Source organism: Vitis riparia, chromosome 7 (genome assembly GCF_004353265.1).
Source record: "Vitis riparia cultivar Riparia Gloire de Montpellier isolate 1030 chromosome 7, EGFV_Vit.rip_1.0, whole genome shotgun sequence".
NCBI classification, from domain to species: Eukaryota; Viridiplantae; Streptophyta; class Magnoliopsida; order Vitales; family Vitaceae; genus Vitis; species Vitis riparia.
This window is the reverse complement of record NC_048437.1, coordinates 15,333,065-15,355,015: the sequence shown is the minus strand read 5'-3', so window position 1 is coordinate 15,355,015 and position 21,951 is coordinate 15,333,065. Positions and strand designations below refer to the sequence as shown.

The window sequence follows — 21,951 nt, the reverse complement described above, 5'->3', positions numbered from 1 at the left end:
CATGATAACGGATGAATTATGAATTTTTCTGATTTGGATTCTTTCATGGTAGGGAGTGCATATTGGATTGTTAATGAGGTGGACATTCAATAGTCTTAAGACTCAAATCACAAAACAAAATATTTCTCAATTCCCATGGACAATGGTTAGATTCCCAAAACAGACTTGTTCATGAAGTTATCAACACACACTAATGAACTGATGCGGGGGTGAGAAGAACGGAGTGAAAAGGTAGAGATGCAATACCCAAACATAACTACCACATTTTCTTGACTCCTTTCTTTTTTAATCACAGATATTTTTGCATAGTAGTTTCTTAAGACTTACCAGGTACATTTCCCATTTCTAGAACACATTGTTTAATAACAAAGCTAACTAAATACATATGCCTAACTTCAGTTTTTATATTCCTCAGTTTGGTCTCAATGAGTCATAGAGCTACACTCCCTATGTACTGCATCAATAAAATGTCTATCTTAGACGCCTAACAGCCTCCGTTAAGCTAAACTTGTAACTTGTGCCACATGATGCTTTTCTTTCATCTTCACAAAAGCTTCCGACTTGTGACTACATTTTCAATTTTGTCTTATGTCTTGCAGAATTTGATGATAACTTCTATACATCTTTAAACACTAATAAAAAATATCTAGATTGACCTAAAGGTTTCTATTGTGGATATGAAGATCACAGTCATAAAGTCTCTAGGCATGATGATCCTTTCTCATTGAAATGATCTTGCCAAATTTCCATAAAATATATATATATATATATATATATATATATATATATATATATTTGAAGTGGCCCATACTTGATTACAAATCAATTCAAACTTCAAAATTCATGGTGAAATGGACTACCAGTTCAATCACTTGATAGAACATGCATCAAACATACTTTGAACAATAATTCAGGCCCAACAACTCCTAAAATTAATCCATATTCTCATTCAAATCCGCCCGTATTTTAATTCAAAGTTGATCAAGACTTAAAGCCTGAATCATCCGAGATCTTAAAGTAAAAAATCGTCCAGATTATCAAGACAAAGCAGCCGCAATATTTACCCAAAAATCAATTCAAGTTTTAGTGAAGATACATGCTAGATTTTCACTCAAAAAATAGCCCAAAATTTAGGACCAAAACAGCCCATATTTCATTCTAAATCAGTCCATTTTTTAATCTAAAACTAGCCCATAATTAAGGCCAAAATCAGCTTAGATTTTAAAATTGAAAACAATCCAAATTATTAAACCAAAACAGTTTCACCTTAAATCAATATGAATTTTAGTAACGATATAGCTAAGATTTTCGCTAAAAAATTAGCTCAAATTTTTGTTATGATAGAGCTTTTAAAAACATGACTTGATTTAATATTTTATAGATTATTTATTTAATAAGATTCTAGTTTCCCATTTTTACCAGCCATACAATGTTTCTCCTTAGATGATCCTAAGGACATGTGTTCAAGAAATTTATGATTGTAATAGTTTCTTAACAGGAACTTGATATATGTTTGCTATGAATAGAGTATGTCAATTGATCACATAATAGGAGGACCTGAGACTCAAGGATTGTAGAAGTAATTTTGAGAGGTTGATGACATTCACCTTATTAAATTGTAAACACCAGTTCATGGGAAACCTATATACAGTGGATAGTAGGTCATGGGACCCTGAGATTTTGTATCTTGTTGTAATATACATAGGATATTATTGTATAATTGACTCTTTGTAGTAGGATGTTGAGTTAAATTTAAAATTGGATTTTGAAGAAGTCGGTATTTTCCTATGAGTTCTAGTGGTCCCCGTTCTATCTTGTATTCCTATATAACACAGTTTATGAGGATTAGTTGAATTCTTTATCCACTTGTGTGCGTAAGGGTGTTTCAACAAATACTTAAGATCACATAGGAGCTTATAAATGATCTTATTGGACTAAGCTAATTAATTAGTAGAAACCTAATTGGATTATTAAGAGCCAAGTGGGTTAGTTTAAGTAACTCAAGTCTAAAGATGGACTAAAGTCACTTATATTGGAAATTCTGGATTTCTCTGTTCTCTTACCTTGGATCAAATAAGGAGCATAGAATCTATCATAAGCTTCTCTAGAAACTATTATAGTGGAACAATGACAATAAGTAAATCATAGAGAATAATAATCTAGAGAATATAGTGATCATACCTAGATATGGATGTTCTCTCAAACTCATGCAGTGAAGAAAAAGCTTAAAATCTTTGGAAGTCTCGTACACCCAAGATCTTTTATCCCATGACTACTCTAACCACGATCTTCGCACTCTAAAGTGTAGGTTTTAGAGGAGAGGGAACTTTTACTCTCTTTTACTCTGTCTTTATCTCTCTTTCTCTAGAGGTGAAAAACGACTCTCTAGTAAATTGTTTATGAAATAAAAAAAATTATAAGTGTATCTCAATTTGTTACATCATGTCATGCTTTTTAGGGCTCAATCCCAACAAACTTTCATTAGCCTTAAAGCATGCTATGAACACATTTGACACTTAAGTTATCCCTATGACCATCAAAGAATCTAATAGACAAAGTCTTCGTAAAGGGATCTGCCAAATTCTCTATAGAAGTGATCTTCTACACGACCACATCTCCTCTTAATACTACCTCACGTATCAAGTGATATTTCCTCTCTATGTGTTTACCATTCTGGTGGTTTCTTGGTTCTTTAGACTATGTCACCGCCTCACTATTATCATAGAGCAGTATCAAAGGTGATACACCAAGGGTCCTACCTCAAGTCCCATTAAGAACTTCTAAAGCTAGATGACTTCCTTTGTTGCTTTAGAAGTAGCAACATACTCAACTTCTATAGTGGAGTTAGCAATACAAGATTGCTTCATACTTCTCCAACTATCAACCCCACCACCTAGAGTGGAGAAAAATCTTAAGGTAGACTTGTGAAAGTCTCAATCAGACTAAAAGTTTGAATTTGTGTACCCAAGGGTTAACAATTCATCACAATGATACATCAACATATAATCCCTTGTTCTCGAAGTTACTTGAATATATGCTTGACCGCTATTCAATGTTCCATGTCTGCATTAGATTGATATCTACTCACTATCCTTATAGCAAAGCAAATATCCAATCTAGTATATATATAACATATTTAAACCTTTCCACTGACAAAGATTGTGAGCTTGAGTGAGGACCACAAGAACCTATAGGAAAATACTGGCTCTCTCATAATCCAATTATGGAATTGGCTCAACACTCCATTAAAGAGAGCCAACTGCACTCTCATATCTTATGTCAATTTAATCAATTTCTACGGTTCTTAACCTATTAAGCACTGCATGTAGACTCCTCATGAATTTGTGCTTATAATCTAACAAGGTAAATGTTATTAACCTCTAAGGATTACCTCTACAATTCTTGAATATCAAATCTTCTTATTATATGATCAATTGATATGCTCCATCTCACTAAGAGCATATGTTGAATTCCATTAAAGGAATTACTACAATGCTATAAATTTCATATTCACAAGTCCTTAGGATCACCCAAGGGAACACATTGTCTCAATCTCATAAGATATAATTGTGCATTTATCAAGAATACCTATTGTCATTTGCCTTAATTAATAATGACCTAATCCATAGAGAATATATGACCACCTTAGGGTCTCACCTATAACTCAAAACCACTAAAGACCTCAACACAAGCTCAATGTTCTCTCAAGGTTGAGAGTCCATGTAAGATAATAACTTAGTGAATCATAAATCCCTAATAGTCAATGTCATAATTCACCATAGGTCATATCCAATATATAACCATGCAAACTAGTGCACTCAACATGAAAAACTCATCTCAATGAGAAAGACAAGTTATTCATCCAATTATAAGGTAATGCACTACAACCTTAGATGGATTGCCTAAATCAATGAATTGGTTGTGAATAACTTGAAAGTTAATCAGTCTAGTTTTTTAAATACATATATGAGTGAAACAAATTCTTAGTTTTATTTTATTAATACTTAAGAAGAAAAAGAAAAAGAGGAAGAAAAAGTATTATATATATATATATATATATATATATATGTGTGTGTGTGTGTGTGTGTGTGTGAGAGAGAGAGAGAGAGAGAGAGTAAGTGAATCAAATTCTTGGTTTTGTTTTATAAATACTTGAAGAAGAAGGCTTGGGTGCTAATTCTTTCAAATCCTATCTTGAAATGAAGTTAAAATATATGTGAGTGAAACAAATTCTCAGTTTTGTTTAACATTTAGTGGTTATCAATACTTTTTTTGGCACATGCAATGATAACTTGTTATGGAAGTATGTGAGAAGGTAAAAAGCAAATAAGGTTTTGTTTTATTAATACTTGAAGAAGAAGGCTTGGGTGCTAATCCTTTCAAATCTTTATCTTGAAATGATGTTGAAATATATGTGAGGAATAAATATTCTTGGTTTTGTTTAATTTAGCACATGCAATCATCACTTGTTATGAAAGTATGTGAGAAGATAAAAGCAAATAAAAGAAAATATCCATTTTCATGCATATGATGAATGGAAGACATGGTGCAACGTAAATAAATATAAAATGGTGAAAAAAAATAAATATAAATTTAAATAAAACTTATTTTCTTTTAAAAGAAAAATTAAAAAATGAAAAGCAAAGAATTTAATTTTTGTGATCTAGAAACTAGAATAAATACATTTTATATATTAATTCTATAAAAATATTCTTAATATAGAATAATAGGAATAAAATTTAATAATAATACAGTGTACATTAAGTTGAATTTAAAAGAAAATATTGAACTTAGTTTGTTTCCACTTCTATTTATTTCAAATTCTATGTAAACAAGGAATTAAAAATATGAATAGTTTTTTTTTTTGTTTTTTTTACTAAATCTCATATTCCAAGTGTAAATGGGGTAACCATTTTTTTTTTTTTTTTTTTTTTAAAAAAAAAGCTAAATCTCTTTTTGTTCAAATGCTTAAAACTCAGATTCAAGTATTTTTAATTTGAGAAAAGAAAAGTTTATAGAAAGAGAGAAAACCCTTGAAAAAAAAATTAAAAAAAATCAAGAAAAAATTTAATGTATTATAATGTTTTATTTCATATTTATAAGATTAAAAGAATTTTAAAATAAAAATAATTTTCTACTTTTTAATTTCTTATAGTTTTTAATCAAAATAAAAAATGACAAAAGAAAAGAGGTTTAAACTAACAAAAGTTGGCACTTTACCGTCTCTTCATCTACAAAACCTAAGAACATCGATCTTTGGAACCAATTGAAAATGTTAGAGAGTCAAGGAAGAATGATGATTATGAAGACAACATTGAAAAGTGCTAACAACAAGCTCTTCAATGTCCTCAAAGATGCAGCTTATGGAATCCAAAGTTATTTGGAGCTTCTTACTATTGAGACATTTTTAATTGTGTAGATATTGTCTACTCTAAATCCAACAGGTTCTCACAATTTTAAAATGCAATTATATAGTTAAGAGGAACTCATATGTATATAGCATCATTTTTTTTCCTTATTTGGTATAGCATATCACAATATCACAATCACCTCCTCCATGTAGGCACAACATCTTCATTGTATTCCAAATGATTGTGATCAAATAGACAAACACCTTTTGCGATGTCAAACAAACTCTCATATTGAAGTTAGGGATTGACTCTAATATCATTTGTAACAACTCAATCTCAATCATGTAGATATCATTTGTTCTAAGCTCAATAGACTCTCATGACTTTAAAACATGTCTACATTGTTAAGAGAAGCTCACAATTTTTGTAATAACTCACTTCTAACTGCATACATATTATTTGTTTTGAGCTCTTAAATTTGTCTTTTGCTAAGTAAAATGGGTATTGTTGTCCATATATATATATATATATTAGAGAGCCTAAAACACAATTGCCTCTAAAATATATATTGGAAAAAATCTTAATAAATTAAGAGTATCACTCATAAATTCCTACAAATTTGGAAAATCACAAATGAAATTTCCTTGATATACTCCATTTTGTTCCATGGTTAGAATCAAAGTTTTCAAAGGCGTATCTCAGGCGCGCCTTGAAACGCGCCTTAGGGCGAGGCGAGGCAAAAACGCCCTGACGCGTAAATAATAAAACGCAATGCGAGAAAGGCGTACGCCTTTTCCACTGAGGCGTGTCTGAGGCGTGCTTTGATCGCGCCTTTTACGCTCCGAGAAGAATGTGCACGCGTTGTAGAAGCTGATGTGGCCATGAAGAAATTAAAAAAAAAAAAAAGCCCTAATTGATCCTTAAAGCAAAACCCGAGTCCCGATTGAAGGCAAACAGAAATTGGGAGAAAAAAATCCAAAAGGAAACCCTACCTAAAGCGGGGACGGAGTGCTCAACCTCAGGTGGCGACCAATCCAGAGCATCTTCTCCGGCGGCGATCCTTCTCGTTCATCTCCAGGTATGTCGCGATCTCCCTTTCTTCGTGTCTCCGATGCTTCCCCCTCTCGGCTTCATCTTGTTCTCCATCTGCCATGGTTTTCTTCATTTTCCATGGCAGTCGACAAATTGACGCAGAGAGGCTGGCTCTCTCTTGGCAGTCGGGGTCTCGTTCTCGTTCTCGTTCATCAAAATTTTTTTTTAATCAAATGCCATCCAATATATATGCATATATATATATATATAATATCTATTTAAATCATTTTACCCCAATTTTGACTAGCTCTCTACGCAGAGAGGCTGGCTTTCTCTTGGCAGTCGGGGTCTCCTTCTCGTTTTCGTTCATCAAAAATTTTTTTTTTAATCAAATGCCATCCAATATATATATATATATATATATATATATATATATATATATATATATATATAAATCATTTGACCCCAATTTTGACCAGCTCTCTCTCTGAGACTCTCAACCAGTAGTCGTTTCTCCTTCACCATTTATATTTTGTAAATATTCCAGCTTAAAATTATTTTTTATATTTCTGGTTTAATTTTATTTTTCACCCAAACCATTTTTATTTTCTAAATATTTCAGTAAATTGGCTGCTTTAAATTATTTTTTTATTTTTGGTTTAATTTTTTTTTCACCCAAATTTTCTTTATTTCATTATTAAATTCTAATTGAAATTTATGTGTATAATTTTTAAATTCTTCTAAAACAAATATTGGTTTTTTAAAATTAAAACCAATTAAATTTTGAATTTCATTTTTAAATTCCTTTCAATTATGTCTTGTTATTATTTTTTACTCAATTATATTATTATATAGAAATTTGAATATTATTATTGGTGTTTTTTTTTTTAAATGAGTTCCTCCGATTCGAAAAATTCAAGAAAAGATTTTGTGTGGAAGTATGTTATTGAAGTTGCCAAGGAGCAATATTTAAGATGTAAATTTTGCAATCAAAGATGCATGGGAGAAGTGAATAGACTCAAGCATCACTTAGTCGGAACTCATCATGGTATGAAACCATGCAACAAGGTTAGTGAAGATGCTAGATTGGAATGCAAAGAGGCATTGGCCAATTTTAAGGATCAAAAAATGAAAAGAAATGAATTGCTCCAAGAAATTGGTATGGGTCCAACTTCAATGCATGAGAGTGCCTTGTCTAAAACAATAGAGACATTAGGGAGTGGGAGTGGGAGTGGGAGTGTAAGTGGGAGTGGGGAACCTATTCCTAGGGGACCCATGGATAAATTTACCACTTCACAACCTAGACAAACTACTTTGAATTCAAAGTGGAAGCAAGAATAAAGGAAGGAAGTGTGTAGAAAAATTGGTGGGTTCATGTATTCAAAAGGTCTCTCATTCAACATTGTGAATGATCCTTATTGGTTTCCTATGATAGATGTTGTTGCAAATTTTGGGCCCGGGTTTAAGCCTCCATTTATGCATGAATTGAGGACATGGATTCTTAAAGAAGAGTTGAATGACCTAAGTATCATTATGGAAGATCACAAAAAAGCTTGAAAATAATATGGATGTTCAATTATGTCAGATGGTTGGACAGATGGAAAGAGTAGGTGTCTTATCAATTTTTTGGTGAGTAGTCCTGCTGGCACTTGGTTTATGAAATCAATTGATGCTTCTGATACAATAAAAAATGGGGAATTGATGTTCAAATATCTTGATGAGGTGGTTGAAGAAATTGGAGAGGAAAATGTTGTGCAAGTCATCACTGATAATGCCTCTAATTATGTGAATGCTGGAATGAGGCTTATGGAAAAAAGGAGAAAATTGTGGTGGACTCCTTGTGTTGCTCATTGTATTGATTTGATGTTGGAGGATATTGGAAAGCTAAATGTTCATGCTACTACACTATCTCGAGCTAGGTAAGTAGTGAAGTTCATATATGGGCATACTTGGGTTCTTATCTTGATGAGAACATTTACAAAAAATCATGAACTTCTTCGTCCAGCAATTACATGATTTGCTACTACATTTCTTACTCTCCAAAGTCTTTATAAGCAAAAGCAAGCTCTTATAGCAATGTTCTCATTAGAAAAATGGTGTTCAAGCACATGGGCTAAAAAGGTAGAAGGTGTGAAAACTCGAAGTACAGTGTTGTTTGATCCAAATTTTTGGCCTCATGTTACTTTTTGCATAAAGACCACTGTTCCATTAGTTAGTGTCTTGAGAGAGGTTGATTCAAAGGAAAGACCAGCCATGGGTTATATTTATGAGTTGATGGATTCAGCTAAGGAGAAGATTGCATTTAATTGTCGGGGTGTAGAGAGAAAATATGGCCCAATTTGTAGAAAAATTAATGCAAAATGGACTCCGCAACTTCATCGACCTTTACATGCAGCGGGTTATTATCTTAATCCTCAATTACGGTATGGAGATAAGTTCTCTAATGCTGATGAGGTGAGGAAGGGATTATTTGAATGCATGGATAGGATGTTGGATTATCAAGAACGTTTAAAAGCTGACATTCAGTTGGACTCATATGACCAAGCAATGGGTGAATTTGGGAGTCGTATTGCAATTGATTCTCGAACATTAAGAAGTCCTACAAGTTGGTGGATGCGTTTTGGGGGTTCAACACCGGAGTTGCAAAAGTTTGCTATTCGAGTCCTTAGCCTTACTTGTAGTGCTTCGGGATGTGAAAGAAATTGGAGCACATTTGAGTCGGTAATACTTCTATTTTTGTAAATTTTTATACATATATTTCTATGTCAATGTTAGAGAACCTTATTTCATTTTAACACATAAATTTGATACTTTTATTATTTGTAGACCCATACAAAAAAAAGAAATAGACTTGAACATCAAAGGTTGAATGCTCTAGTGTATGTAAGATACAACACTAGATTGAAAGAGCGAAGTCTACAAAGGAAACAAAATGTTGATCCGATTTTGGTAGAGGAGATTGATTCGGATGATGAATGGATTGTGGAGAAAGAAGATCCCCTCCTCCCCCTTGATCTTTGTTGGCTTTAAGATAATGAGTTATTCAGTGTTGATGCCATTAGAGCTGTGTCATCTAACTCCCAAGAGACTGAAACATCATCGGATCACATGGTTTCTTCACATTCCTACAAAAGGAAACATAATGAAGTACCAAGTAAGTACTCAAAAATTGAAGTCATAAATTTGATTAAATTTAATAAAAAAACTTATAATATTTACACTTAATTAATTCTTTATGCTAGGTACAAGTGGAGGCAAAGGCAAAGAGAAGGAGTTGAATTTGACACCAATTGATGAAGATGAAGATTTACATGAAATGGGGATACATGATAGTGGACATTTTCCTACTATTGATACATTGGATGAGGATGATGATGACCTTGAGGATGAGGATTTAAGTTGAAACAATTGACTTTAGTTGTTATTTTATGACTTAGTTATGGATTTTTTGTAAAAGTTTAGAACTATTATTATGGTTGACTCTATTTTTTATTTCATGACTTAGTTATGGTTTTTTGTTAAAGTTTGAAACTATTAGTATAGTTGAATCTAGAATCTATTTTATGACTTTGTTATGGTTTTTTTTGTGAAAGTAGGGTACTAGTATGTTTTTTTTTTTTTTTTTTTATAATTCTAATGAATTGTTTTCATGTTTCTATTTATGCTATTTTATTTTATATATTTAAAAATATTAATTAATTATATAATGTGAGGCTCAAAAAGCTTACGCCTCAACGCCTCGAGGCTTACGCCTCGCCTCACGAACACAAAAACGCCTCGCCTTATGCTTTCGCCTTTAAAAACTTTGGTTAGAATAGAGAGATGTGTCAATTTTTATTTGAACACATGGGCCAAAATAACCATCCAATCATAAAAATGACCTCATGCTTTGATTTTACCAAAAGAAAACCTTTTTTAAACACTTTTACCCCACTTTATTTGTTTCTCTCCAAAACCGTCATCTTTCCACTTATTTCATTTATTATGACTATGTATCGTTCTTAGAAAATTTGAGGGAAAATGTGAAGAAAAGAAAATAAAAAAATAAAAAAAGATATAAAGTTGATCATTTTTTTTATATCAATTTTCAATTTCTCTTCACTTATTTTTCTTGTATATATAAAGATTAAATAATTTGAAAATTTATACATTTTTAACCAATTTTAATTATATTTTATTTTCTTTCATATTTTTAATAATGAAACCAAATATGAGAAAATCATTTTACTTAAAAGTAAACTTTTATTTCCTTAAGACTTTTCAAGAACCAAATGTAGCCTATATTTATCTCATCATTTTCTAAACTCATTCATCCCTTTGGTTCACTTTTTTCATTATTTCCTACAAACTTTTACGGTAACTTCATCTTTTCACCACCATGGCTTTATCTTTAAATGTAACTTCTAACTTCTTTCTTTCTTAGTTAAGGACACTCTACAAAAACCCACTCTCATCTCATAACGGTTTATTTCATTTTTCTTATCTCATTTTCATTCAAGATGTCACCTAAACTCTATTGGATTATATTTTATTTACAAAGAATATTTTAATTAAGCTTAAATTCTTATTAAGGATGGTTTATCTAGGATCAAATTTCATTTATAAAAAACTAAACTAGCGTTAAATTTGTTAAGTTCTCTAAGCTCTCAATCATAATGGTCATTTGAACTATATTGTAGTTAAGTTTCATTTACAAACAATTTATTTCAATCAAAATTTTCATTTGAACTTATGATAAAGTTCCATATATATATAAAACTTAAAAATTTATTAAGTCCACGTTCCAAATCTAGAGGATTATATAGGAAAGGTTTTATTAAAATAACAACATCATTGCCATTTTCTCTCGAAACCAATTTGTTTGCTTACTCATGAGTGTGTTTATGCCTTAGTATTTAAAAAAGTTTATTAAAACCCATGTCGTAGATATTTTTGTATGAACATCAAAAAGGCATGTTAGGAATGTTAATTGTCATTGTGTAAATAGTAATATTGTAACAACCCGTAATCAATCATGTAGATATTGTCCGTTTTGGGCCCAAAGGAACGTTATGACTTTAAAACGTGTCTATATAGTTAAAAGGGACTCATACATATATAGTGTCAAGAACTCTCTCCCTTATATGATATGGGACATATTACAAACATCACTCATGCAAACACACAACCTTCTCATTGTGTCACATGGGATTGCGAGACCAAATAGACAAACTCTCCTTATAGGACCAAACAAACTTCTACATCAAGGTCGAGGATTGACTTTGATATTATTTTTAACAACCCACACTTAATCATGTAGATATTATCCATTTTGAGTCCAAATGAACCTTCAATTTTTAAACGTGTTTATAAGTTTAAGAGGAGCTCATACTTATATAGCATAAAGAACTTTCTCTCCTATTCGATGTGGGACATCACAAACACTCTTTCATGCAAGCACAACATCCTCGTTATGTCCCACGGGATATAGGGTTAAATAGATAAACACATCTCATGGGACCAAACAAACTCCTACATCGAGGTCGGTGATTGGTTCTAATACCATTTGTAACGACTCACACTCAACTGTGTAGATATTATCCGCTCTAGGTTCAAAAGAACCTTCACGGTTTTAAAACGTGTTTACAAAGTTAAGAAAACCCATAAGACACATGAGGATGTTGTGTTTGTATGAGGGGATGTTTGTGGTATCCCACATCGAATAAAAGAGAGAGTTTCTGACACTATATAAGTACGAATCCTTCTTAACCATATAGACACGTTTTAAAACCAGAAGAGTTCATTTGGATTCAGAGCGAACAATATCTATACGATTTGGTGCAGGTCATTACAAATGGTATCGAGTGGCCATGTGAGGGGTGTTTGTCTGTTTGACCCTGTAATCCTATATGATACAATAACGATGTTATATCTGCATAGAGTGTTTGTGATGTCCGTATCGGATAAAGGAGAAAGTTTATGATGCTATATAAGTATAAGTTCCTCTTAACCATATAAATGACTTTTAAAGTCGTGAGGACTCCTTTAAGTCCAAAGCAAATAATATCGATCGACACGATCGATTGATGCTATATAAATATGGGTTTCTCTTAACCATGTAAACACGTTTTAAAATCACGAGGACTCTTTTGATACTATATAAGTATGAGTTTCTCTTAACCATGTAAACACATTTTAAAGTCGTGAAGACTCTTTTAAATCCAGAGTGGATAGTATCGATTTACATGATTGAGTGCTAGTCATTACAAATATATCAACGTTATTATGGAAATTTTGTGTACTCATGTTGTTGTAGTAGGACATGACAACCGGTCAATCTCTCACTCTTTATTACTCTCGGTCATCATTCTCTTCGTAATATCAAGAATACTCACGATACTCATCTTTAAGTAGAGTACGTCTTCTAGGCTTTTTTCGTTTCCCTGCCAACAATTATTACTCGTTTGCTATACAAGAGAAAGTTACCAAAATGCGCCGAATACAACTAAGAAAATCTAAGCAAATATAAAATATATGGAGTTATACATAGTTAAAACAATATGTTTGTGATGGTGAAATTTTCGAAAAATACATCTAAGTATTTTGTTCCCATCTGCTACAAATAGTATAGGGGAACATTAATGTGTTGATAAACATAAGCGCAGAAGTTAGTAATGTTAAAATGGTAGTAGATTAATGCAATGTCAAGATGATAAATTTGTAATTATCCACTTGAACTATGCTAATGATAAGTTTATTCATTTCTCCATGCTCATATGAAAATAATAGGAATTAAAAATGTGAAAGGCAAATAACAAATCAAGTTGAAAATTGTTCTTCGCCTTTCTATTTTGTCTTAATTTTTCATTTTTTAAAATGGGGATTCAACTTAAAATTAATATTGAAATTTTGACAAAAAAAAAAAAAAAAGAAAAAAAGAAAAGAAAAGAGGGGGACAAAAAACCATACACGGTAAACCAAGACCAACCAACCCCCACTAACAATCCAAGCTGGGGATGATAAAAGGAAAAAGCAGAGATGAGAAAGGTAGGTGCATCAGCATCTAGAAAGCCTCGAAAAGTTTGAAAGACCTCTTGTCCTGATGTAGCCGTTGGTTGTCTTACAAAAACACCCACAGACAAAGCAAAAAAACAAAATTAAAATAACAAAATATAGCCGTTGGGTTGGCATCACGACATAAATTGATAATAACAAATTAATAATAGTGGGCTGGAAGGTTGGTCGGTCATAAAATACGGCATTTGAATTGGGCACCCATTTCAATCACATCCCCTCGATAAAAATTGTGGACAGAAGAACTCCACCTATCTCTATTTTAATGAAGTGAAACTATGAAACTGAGAAAAAGGGGCGCCCAAATCACTGTCCGACAGATCATCTTCAAAGGGTTACACTCGGGAACTTGCACGATCCATAACCTGAAACGATAAACCATATAGGAATTATTAATAATAAAATTTGCAATTTCTACCTTATATTTTACTTGTCTCACTAACAAAATCTAAAGGGCAAAAAAGACTTTTGGTAGGAAAGGTGTTGATCTGTCTATTGTGTTCAATTAAATTTCGCCACGTGTAAAGCCCTATTTTATAGGGCACTTTCCTCCCGTTGCCGTTTCCTAAAGCTTCGAACTAGTGACGCAGAACTTTACAACTAGGTCCACACCATTTAACATCGATGACCATTTACATTTTACTCCGATCTACGGTAATTAATAAGATAGGAAAGCCAAGCAGAAAAATCGATACTTACTTGGGTCCTTCGTGGTCTGAACTGCGAGTCCATTGAAGTAGCAAGTGCCGCCGGTACTCCGGAACTGCGCCCAATACGAACTGAATGCGAAACTCGCGTGCCTAAAGAGAGAATCCGGTTTGTAACACTTCCGACCGGGTTGAACCGGTTCGCAAGTGCCATTCCCCTGCCCGCACGCGTATGTCAGTGCCGATCCCAACTCTGTCCTGTTCGCTCCTTTGGCCACCACACACCATATCTTCCCTTTGTACGGCTCATTGTTCTCTGGCGCTGGCAACGGCGGATACTCCGACTCCGGTGTCTCTCCGGTGAGATCGATCGGGTAGACGCTACTCTCATTGGGGTACAGTAGACCCCAGTGGCGTTCCGTGCCCGGTCCGCCTTTCTGGTTCTCGTTGTACAGAGAGAATATAAATGTCGGTAAAACCGAACCCGGTCGAGCTGGTGTGCCGACCGGCGGTTTGGCATTCAGCCGCTTTATCAAGTTTCGGTTGTAAGTGGCAGCGTTGTAAATATTGGCGCCGATTTGGTCGATGTCGCCGGCGTTGGGCCATCCTGTTTCGGCTATCCAAAGCCGAATCTCGGGAAACCCGAGACGCTTCATGGCGAAAACCACCGAATCGAGCATCTGGTCGAGGAGGTTGGTGTAGGTTAAGCCAGTACCGGGGTCGGTGTACGTTAGATTCCCACCCTCAAAGAGAGCGTAGTCGAGTTTAATGTTGTGGGGTTGGGAGGACCATGGAAAGTAAGGGTAGACATCGAGGAAGAAAAACGATTTTGTCCGGTTCAGGAACTGTAACAGCGGTCTGACCACCGAAACAGAAATGTCGGACCGAAACGTGCCGTTGGAAGGCGGAAACGAGGATTCCAGCACGTCCATGGCCAATGGGGTTCCGACTTTGACCTTGTGGATGTGGAACTTCCTCAGTGACCCCTTGATTCGGCGCATGGCCGGCACGAGATCGGGCCAGCCCTGTTTTTGGTCGTAGAGGCTAAGGACTTCGTTCCCAACGAGCACGTATCGGATCATCGTTTCGGGGTAGTACGGAACCACATTGGTCTTCACCCACTGATCTGATAGCTTCTGGCTTCTTGAAATGTTTGAGATTTGTTGGTTTGGAACCATGATCGAGACTTGAAGCTCTGTGCCGCTGAGAGCCTCGAGTATCTCAGGATTTGGATCATAGAGCTTGACTCTTCCTGCTTTGAGACCCTTGATGAGTTGTACGGAGCGTGAAGCGGCGGGCAGGTTGTTGCCCAATAGTCCATAGTTCACTCCCACCTTAGGTGAGATCTCAGCACCTATTCATCATCATTGGGAAAAAAAAAAAGAAAAAGAAAAAAAAAAGCCAAAGTTCACACAAAATCATCGAAACAAATAAACCCAAAAACAATGAAATTCTTCTGCAAGGGTCTTACTTGAGAGGAAAAACAAAATCGAGAAGATGAAGATTCCAGCCCCAGAGGCAACACCCACCTCCATTACTGGCCGATCTGCACTGGGAGAGGAGAAGCCAAGATGGGTTTTGGAGGGGTCTGTTGGGGAATGATTGCGAATTTGAAGAAGCGCATAAACTGATAGACAAGACTTTGGCGTCAAAACGTGTGGGTTTAAGTGTAGTTGAGATATGGGGTTTGATATAGCCCGAGAGAGGGGTGAGACGATATGGGAATATCACTATCTTTATTCTCTTTTTAACTTTATGAAAAGAAAGGAACAGGAACGGAGAATCAATTTTAAGGACTGGGAAAGAGACTGAGGGAAGAGAGATCAGAGCTTTTCTCCGTTTTCCTGGACGGGAAGGAAAAGTAGAAGGTTGACGCTCGAGAGAGGTAGAAAACGTGGCAGAAGAAGAGGAATTAGGTGTTTTGGGTTGTTGAGTCCGATGATGCCAAGGCGCCTTCACCCAGGTCAAGTCTCTTCCCCTTCTTCTTCACCGTGTTTTTTAATACGTTATCCGCAGCCGAGCTTTGACCCAAAATGCAACATTTTTTAATGTCCTATCTAATACTACTGTGTCACGTAGATTACCACATCATAAAATTATAGTTGATGACTACGATTTTTTTTTTTTTTTTAATGTTGTCACCAACCATGTTTAAGTTTAAAATTGTAGTTAATAACTACGATTTTGACTATTTTTAAAAGTAGTCAAAGTCGTAGTCACAATTTCGACTTTAACTTTAATTCTAAAACCATGGTTGGTATATATATATATATATAAAACTATGTTGTTTGATTTAAAATATTTAATTTTAATTTTTTTAAATAAAAATATTATATTATTTTGATTTTATATTGACTAAAAATATGTGAGTGGTTTAATAAAAATATTTAACTTTAATTGATCTTACTATTTAAAAAATAGTAATATATGAAATTAAATAATTGATGTCTTTAATTTGATATAAAAATATTTTTGTTTAATTTTATTAAAATATTTGGCATTATACTCAATATAAATATAATTAGTTATAAATATACTATTTTATACCCTCATAATGAAGAATATTATGTTATTTTATAACTTTGTGCAAAAATTAAAATCAATTATGTATTTGTACAAAATATAATATGACTTCAAGTGGGTAAATAATTAGAAAATTACTTAAATACAACAAAAATAAATTTTTTTTTTTTTTCCATTTTTTTCCTTTCAAAATGGGATCAAAATGGAATGAAAAGACTTAAAATTTTAAACTTAAAATGCCAACCTAATAGAATTTGTTTTTACACTTCTTAAAATATAAAATTGTAGAAAGAAAATACATTTGTTTTTCCAATCAATTCACTATTTAGTTTAACTGTTTTGGTAAATAGATGAAAATGCTTTTGGAATATTTTTGTAAATTCATTGAGAGTAAGAAAAATGTTTTTTATTGGGTACTAACGGGAGTTTTGGGCAAAAATGATTTCTTTAAAACAAAAATTTCATAAATTAATTTTATTCTCAAAATAATTTTCAATGTGATGTGTGTCTTATTCATGTGGGTATTTACATCACAAAACTATAATTGGCAATAACGGTTTTTGAATTTTTTTAAAAAATAGTCAAAATAGTAGTTGGTGATCATAACTTTAAATTTAAACCTAAAACCAATTTTTTAAGTTCAAATTTTAAATCATGTGAATGTTCAATTTTTTAATAATTATTTTGATTAGATTGTAAAATTTTTTTTAATGCATTATTTTTTCTATATCAATATAGTGTTGTTGTAACTAATTAGTTATAAATATAATTAGTTTAAATCTAAACCTAAAACCAATTTTTTAGATTGCCAAATTGCTATATATAAGTGGTATATATATATATATATATATATATATATATATATATATATATATATATATATGAAAGTTCAATATAAGTTTAAAATTTATCATATTTTCATTTAAATATATAATAATTTGTTTATAATAAAAAAAAGTTAACAATATAATGCAAATGAAAATAAACACAAAAACTAAAAAACAATCGTCAATGAGTGCCACATGATAGGGTCTTCCTCTTTCTCTATGGACACCTATGATACAAAGACATCTTTGTGGGATCTATTTGTGCAATCTGCCATGTCTCAATATGTATAGGTTGAGATGGAGCTGATGGAGGCAAGACTCGAAGTCTACGTGGACCACAACGTCTCCTAGATGGACATATCTAACTATGTAACATGTGTAAGGGTATGATGCATGGTAGTCTCTATGGGAAGAGGTGTAAGTGATGGTAAGGTGGTAGATGTTGGGGCGATCTCAGGTACAATGATATCTGATATGGTAGCATCTAGGAGAGGTGATATAAGAGATGGAAGAATGACATTTGTTGTAGTGGTAGCTGATACAACAACATCTGATATAGTGGGCTCGAGGATATGAGATATAAGTGATGATGGTGAGGTGACATGTGGTGTAGTGGTCTCCTCGAGAGAAGGTAGAGGTGATGGTAGATTAGTAGAGAGTGGGATAGTCTCTAGTGTAGTGACATAAGGTATAGTGGCCTATGTGGGAGGAAATACAGGTGATGGTAGAGTGGTATATGATACGAAATGCTCTAAGGGAGAAAGTCTAGGTGAAGGTGATGGTAGGGGTGAAGAGGAAAGTGTGGAAGCCTTAGGTGCAAATGTGGTAGATGATTTGGATGGTGCTAACATGGTCTCGGGTGGATGCATAGATCGTCGAGGCTGTTAACCAGTTCGCCCACCATCTCTCTTACTACCTCTCCCTCGGCCTCGAATAGGCTGCATCCTAACTGTAGTGGCTGACATAGGTGGTCTCATGTATGGGTATGATGATGTAGGCGACTGAAGGACTGAATGTATGCGATGCTCCTCTCCGATGACATGCAAAATACCAATAGCAGTCCGATGAATGTCGCCTAATGCACCTGAAGTAGGCTTAGCAGACTGACTAGCAATTTCAACCATACTAATGATCTAAAAAAAAAAAAAAAGTTAAACAGACGAAGATGATTTTTAATTAATTATAATTTAATAAACCATTTATAAATTAAAAAATCTTACCAACAACTGAGTAGTTGTTGTTGTGCTATGATACCTCATCTAATCTCTATAAAGAGGGGGTGTGATCAAACGTCGTGTAATACGTCGGTACCACTCCATATATGGATCATGAAACTACATAGCACCCACCATAGGTGGTGCTGTCGCATTACGCTTTGCACGACTAACCCATAAGGTAATATATTGTGCATGGAATGCCCCCCAATCATACTTATGTCGTCATCGCTTATCCACGAAATGGAGGTCTTGCTATATGGAACAAGATGGAGACATCCTTTGTTGGAGGCCAAATTGTCGCAACACTTACTTCGGTCGATGCCACTCGACAATGTCAAAGCAAATAAGAGGTGACAATGTCCACCAAATCTCTTGGTCTACTAGAGATATCGCCGGAAGATGGGCAACTAAGTCTCCCATGTAAGGCTCCCATAAAACCTATTAAAATCAACATTTGACATTAATAATGTTAACGTTTATATGGTTAACAATAACACATTACATTTTATATGTACCTCGTCATGGGTCTATGCATCTAATTGGTCTCGATAAAATGTCAACACACGTGATGGGTTTTGAGCCCATGATAAAGGTATTCTCCACCTACATCCTAATGGATCAGTTGGTAAACCCTCGTCTAACAATGCCTCATCCTGTAATCCTTGGTCTAAATGCTTAGCTAGTAAATCATCAGCTGCATCATGCTCTAAATGCTAGGTTGCTGGAGGGGCTAGTGGTCGACCAAAATAGGGTCGACCCACGTGGAGTCTTTCCCAAGACCACAATTGGAAAAAATGTAACATTAAAATTTTACTTAAATTATAAACTTGAAGCAACTAGAAATTTTAATCTAATGTGAATAATTAATTATACCTATAATAGTGTGACACATTCAACAATATCGATGGCACCATAGAAATTCGCTCAACACAACTCCCTATATAGGTGTGCTAATACTGCACTACCCCAACTATACATAGATGTCTGGGTCAAGTCTCTAAGCAGTGGGAGACAACACATGTGGATGTGGGAACACAATTATAGAAAAAAAAAATCATTTATATATATATAAACATTATTGAATATTAAAAATGAAAACAAATAAACATTTTATAAATCTATTTAATATTAATTTTAATTTTAATTTATAAATCTATTGAATATTAATTTTAATTTTAATAAAATTGATGCCAACAGAACGACCCTTTTTAAATAATCCACCAATAATATTTTTTGATAAAATATCATATATTAAAATAAAATTAAATGTTATCAACTATTAAATAATATATAATTTAAATAACTATGTTGTTATTCATAAATCACTTGATATTTGATTAAACATAAAAGTCGAAAAAAATTTAAAATCTCAAAATCAAATAAAAGATAACTCACCACAGAAAAATATATTAATAAAATATCAAATACACAATTTTATGTTTTCTAGGAAAAAAAAATAGGATAATATGTTTGACAACAAAAAAACAGAAAATAACTTTTTTGTTCTTAAAATCAGAAAACATGATGTTTTCAAAGAAAATTTTTAGTTATTTTCACTTATTTTGTAAGCCTTGTTTTAAAAAATAATTATACAAATATGAAAATGATTTGAAATAAAGCATTACATATAAAAATTATTTTTCAAACATAAGTAAAAATATAAAAAAATAAGTTAAAAACATTTTAGATTCTCGAATAGATATTTGTTTTACAAAACATTAGAAAATAGTTTTCAAAAACTATTTTTTAGAATTGTTTTCAAACTGTTACCAAACAAAACCTTAGTTTCCAACAAAGAACCCAATGGTGCCTAATCTAGTGTCAAAGCAAGATATCATGCACTTTCTTTCACTATGTGTGAATAACATGGATTAGTGCACTTTACATGAAAAAATATAAATAAATAAAAAATTATTTTTCATGCTCACACCAAACAGATTACCGTTTTCCTTCAAGAAAAAGCTACTCTTGACAATCTAGTTACCAAATATATTCCCTCTTCATTGTAGATTGTAAATATCTTAATTAAAAAACTTCCCAAGCAATCCTTCAAGGAGTTTCATGAGGTCAAGTTGGGAATTCATTATGCTCCTATACCCAGCTTGAGGGGATGTGATAAAGCCTATGATTCACTTACAAAAAATAATGGAGATCATGGCATTACTAATGAAGATCACAGTAGAAAACAAAAATAAAAAGTCAACAGTATTCTTCCAGCATCATTTTTTTATTTGAGGATTTGTCATCTTGGGACTAAGACTTTGGTTTTCAACTAGATTTATGGAAACTTAGGGAAGATATGGAGAAGGTTTTAGTAAAGATGAGGTTTTGGCTGCAATTTATCATTTGGGTAAGAATAAAATAAACCCTTGGATCCAAATGGTGTCAAATGGCTTTTTGGCATCACAGTTGGCATTTTGTTAATAGTGAAACAATGGGTTTCATGTAGGATTTTTGCTCAATTAAATCTCCTGGAATGGCTTTGAATACTACATAATTTGTGCTAACTTCTAAAAAGATGATGTGAAGGATATGAAAAACTTTAGGCCCATTAATTTGGGGGTGGGGGTGTGAATTCACATAAGCTTCTGGAGAAAATCTGGCAAAGAGACTTAAAAAAGTCATTAGCAAAGGTGGTCCAAAAGTTTCATATGCTTTCATAGAGGGGAGATGGATTATGGATACAAAATTTTATAGCCACTAAAGCCATAGAATCTAGATCAAAAGCTCAAGCCCTTATACACAAGATGGATATTTAGAAAGTGCACCACCATGAAAATCAGAGTTTTTTTTTGCTTTCAGCAAGTAGTATGGGTTTAGGGCAGAAATTGGTTGGTAGGATTAGATTTTTTATCTTTGTAGTTAGCTTTTTGACATTGGTTAATGAGAATCCTTTTCAGGGCTCAAAAGGTTTGAGATATGGAGATTCGCTAACACCCTATCTACCCATTCTAGTGATGGATCAATTGAGCTATTTTATGTCAAGGGCAATGAGATGAGGTTTCATTAAGGACTTTAAGGTGGAAGGTATAGGGGCTTGTTTTGAAATGCCCCATCTTGAATTTAAAAATGATGTTCTAAACTTCTATGAGACCAACATATACTATCTTTGCATACTATAAAAAAAAAACACTTTGCAACCCAAATTCACAACCAAATACATTCATTAGGATGGAACTAGGGTGATCAATAGCTTTGTGGTAAATTTTAGGAACAAAGACAAAAGACAAAACTAGAGCATAGGATTTGAACAAGAAGAAAATCTATCACAAGATAAAAATTTGGAGAATTACTTTATTCT

General features: G+C 33.3%; 1 protein-coding gene across 1 annotated transcript; it reads right to left on the bottom strand.

Moving 5' to 3' along the window:
• Positions 1 to 13,401: 13,401 nt before the first annotated feature.
• Positions 13,402 to 16,019, bottom strand: LOC117919106 (probable glucan endo-1,3-beta-glucosidase A6). Its single transcript, XM_034836186.1, has 3 exons — positions 15,555 to 16,019; positions 14,136 to 15,437; positions 13,402 to 13,801 (listed from the first exon to the last, which is right to left on the bottom strand). The coding sequence occupies exons 1-3, from the start codon at positions 15,616 to 15,618 to the stop codon at positions 13,764 to 13,766; spliced, it is 1,404 nt and encodes a 467-aa protein (XP_034692077.1). The 5' UTR covers positions 15,619 to 16,019; the 3' UTR covers positions 13,402 to 13,763.
• Between the last annotated feature and the right edge of the window lie 5,932 nt (positions 16,020 to 21,951).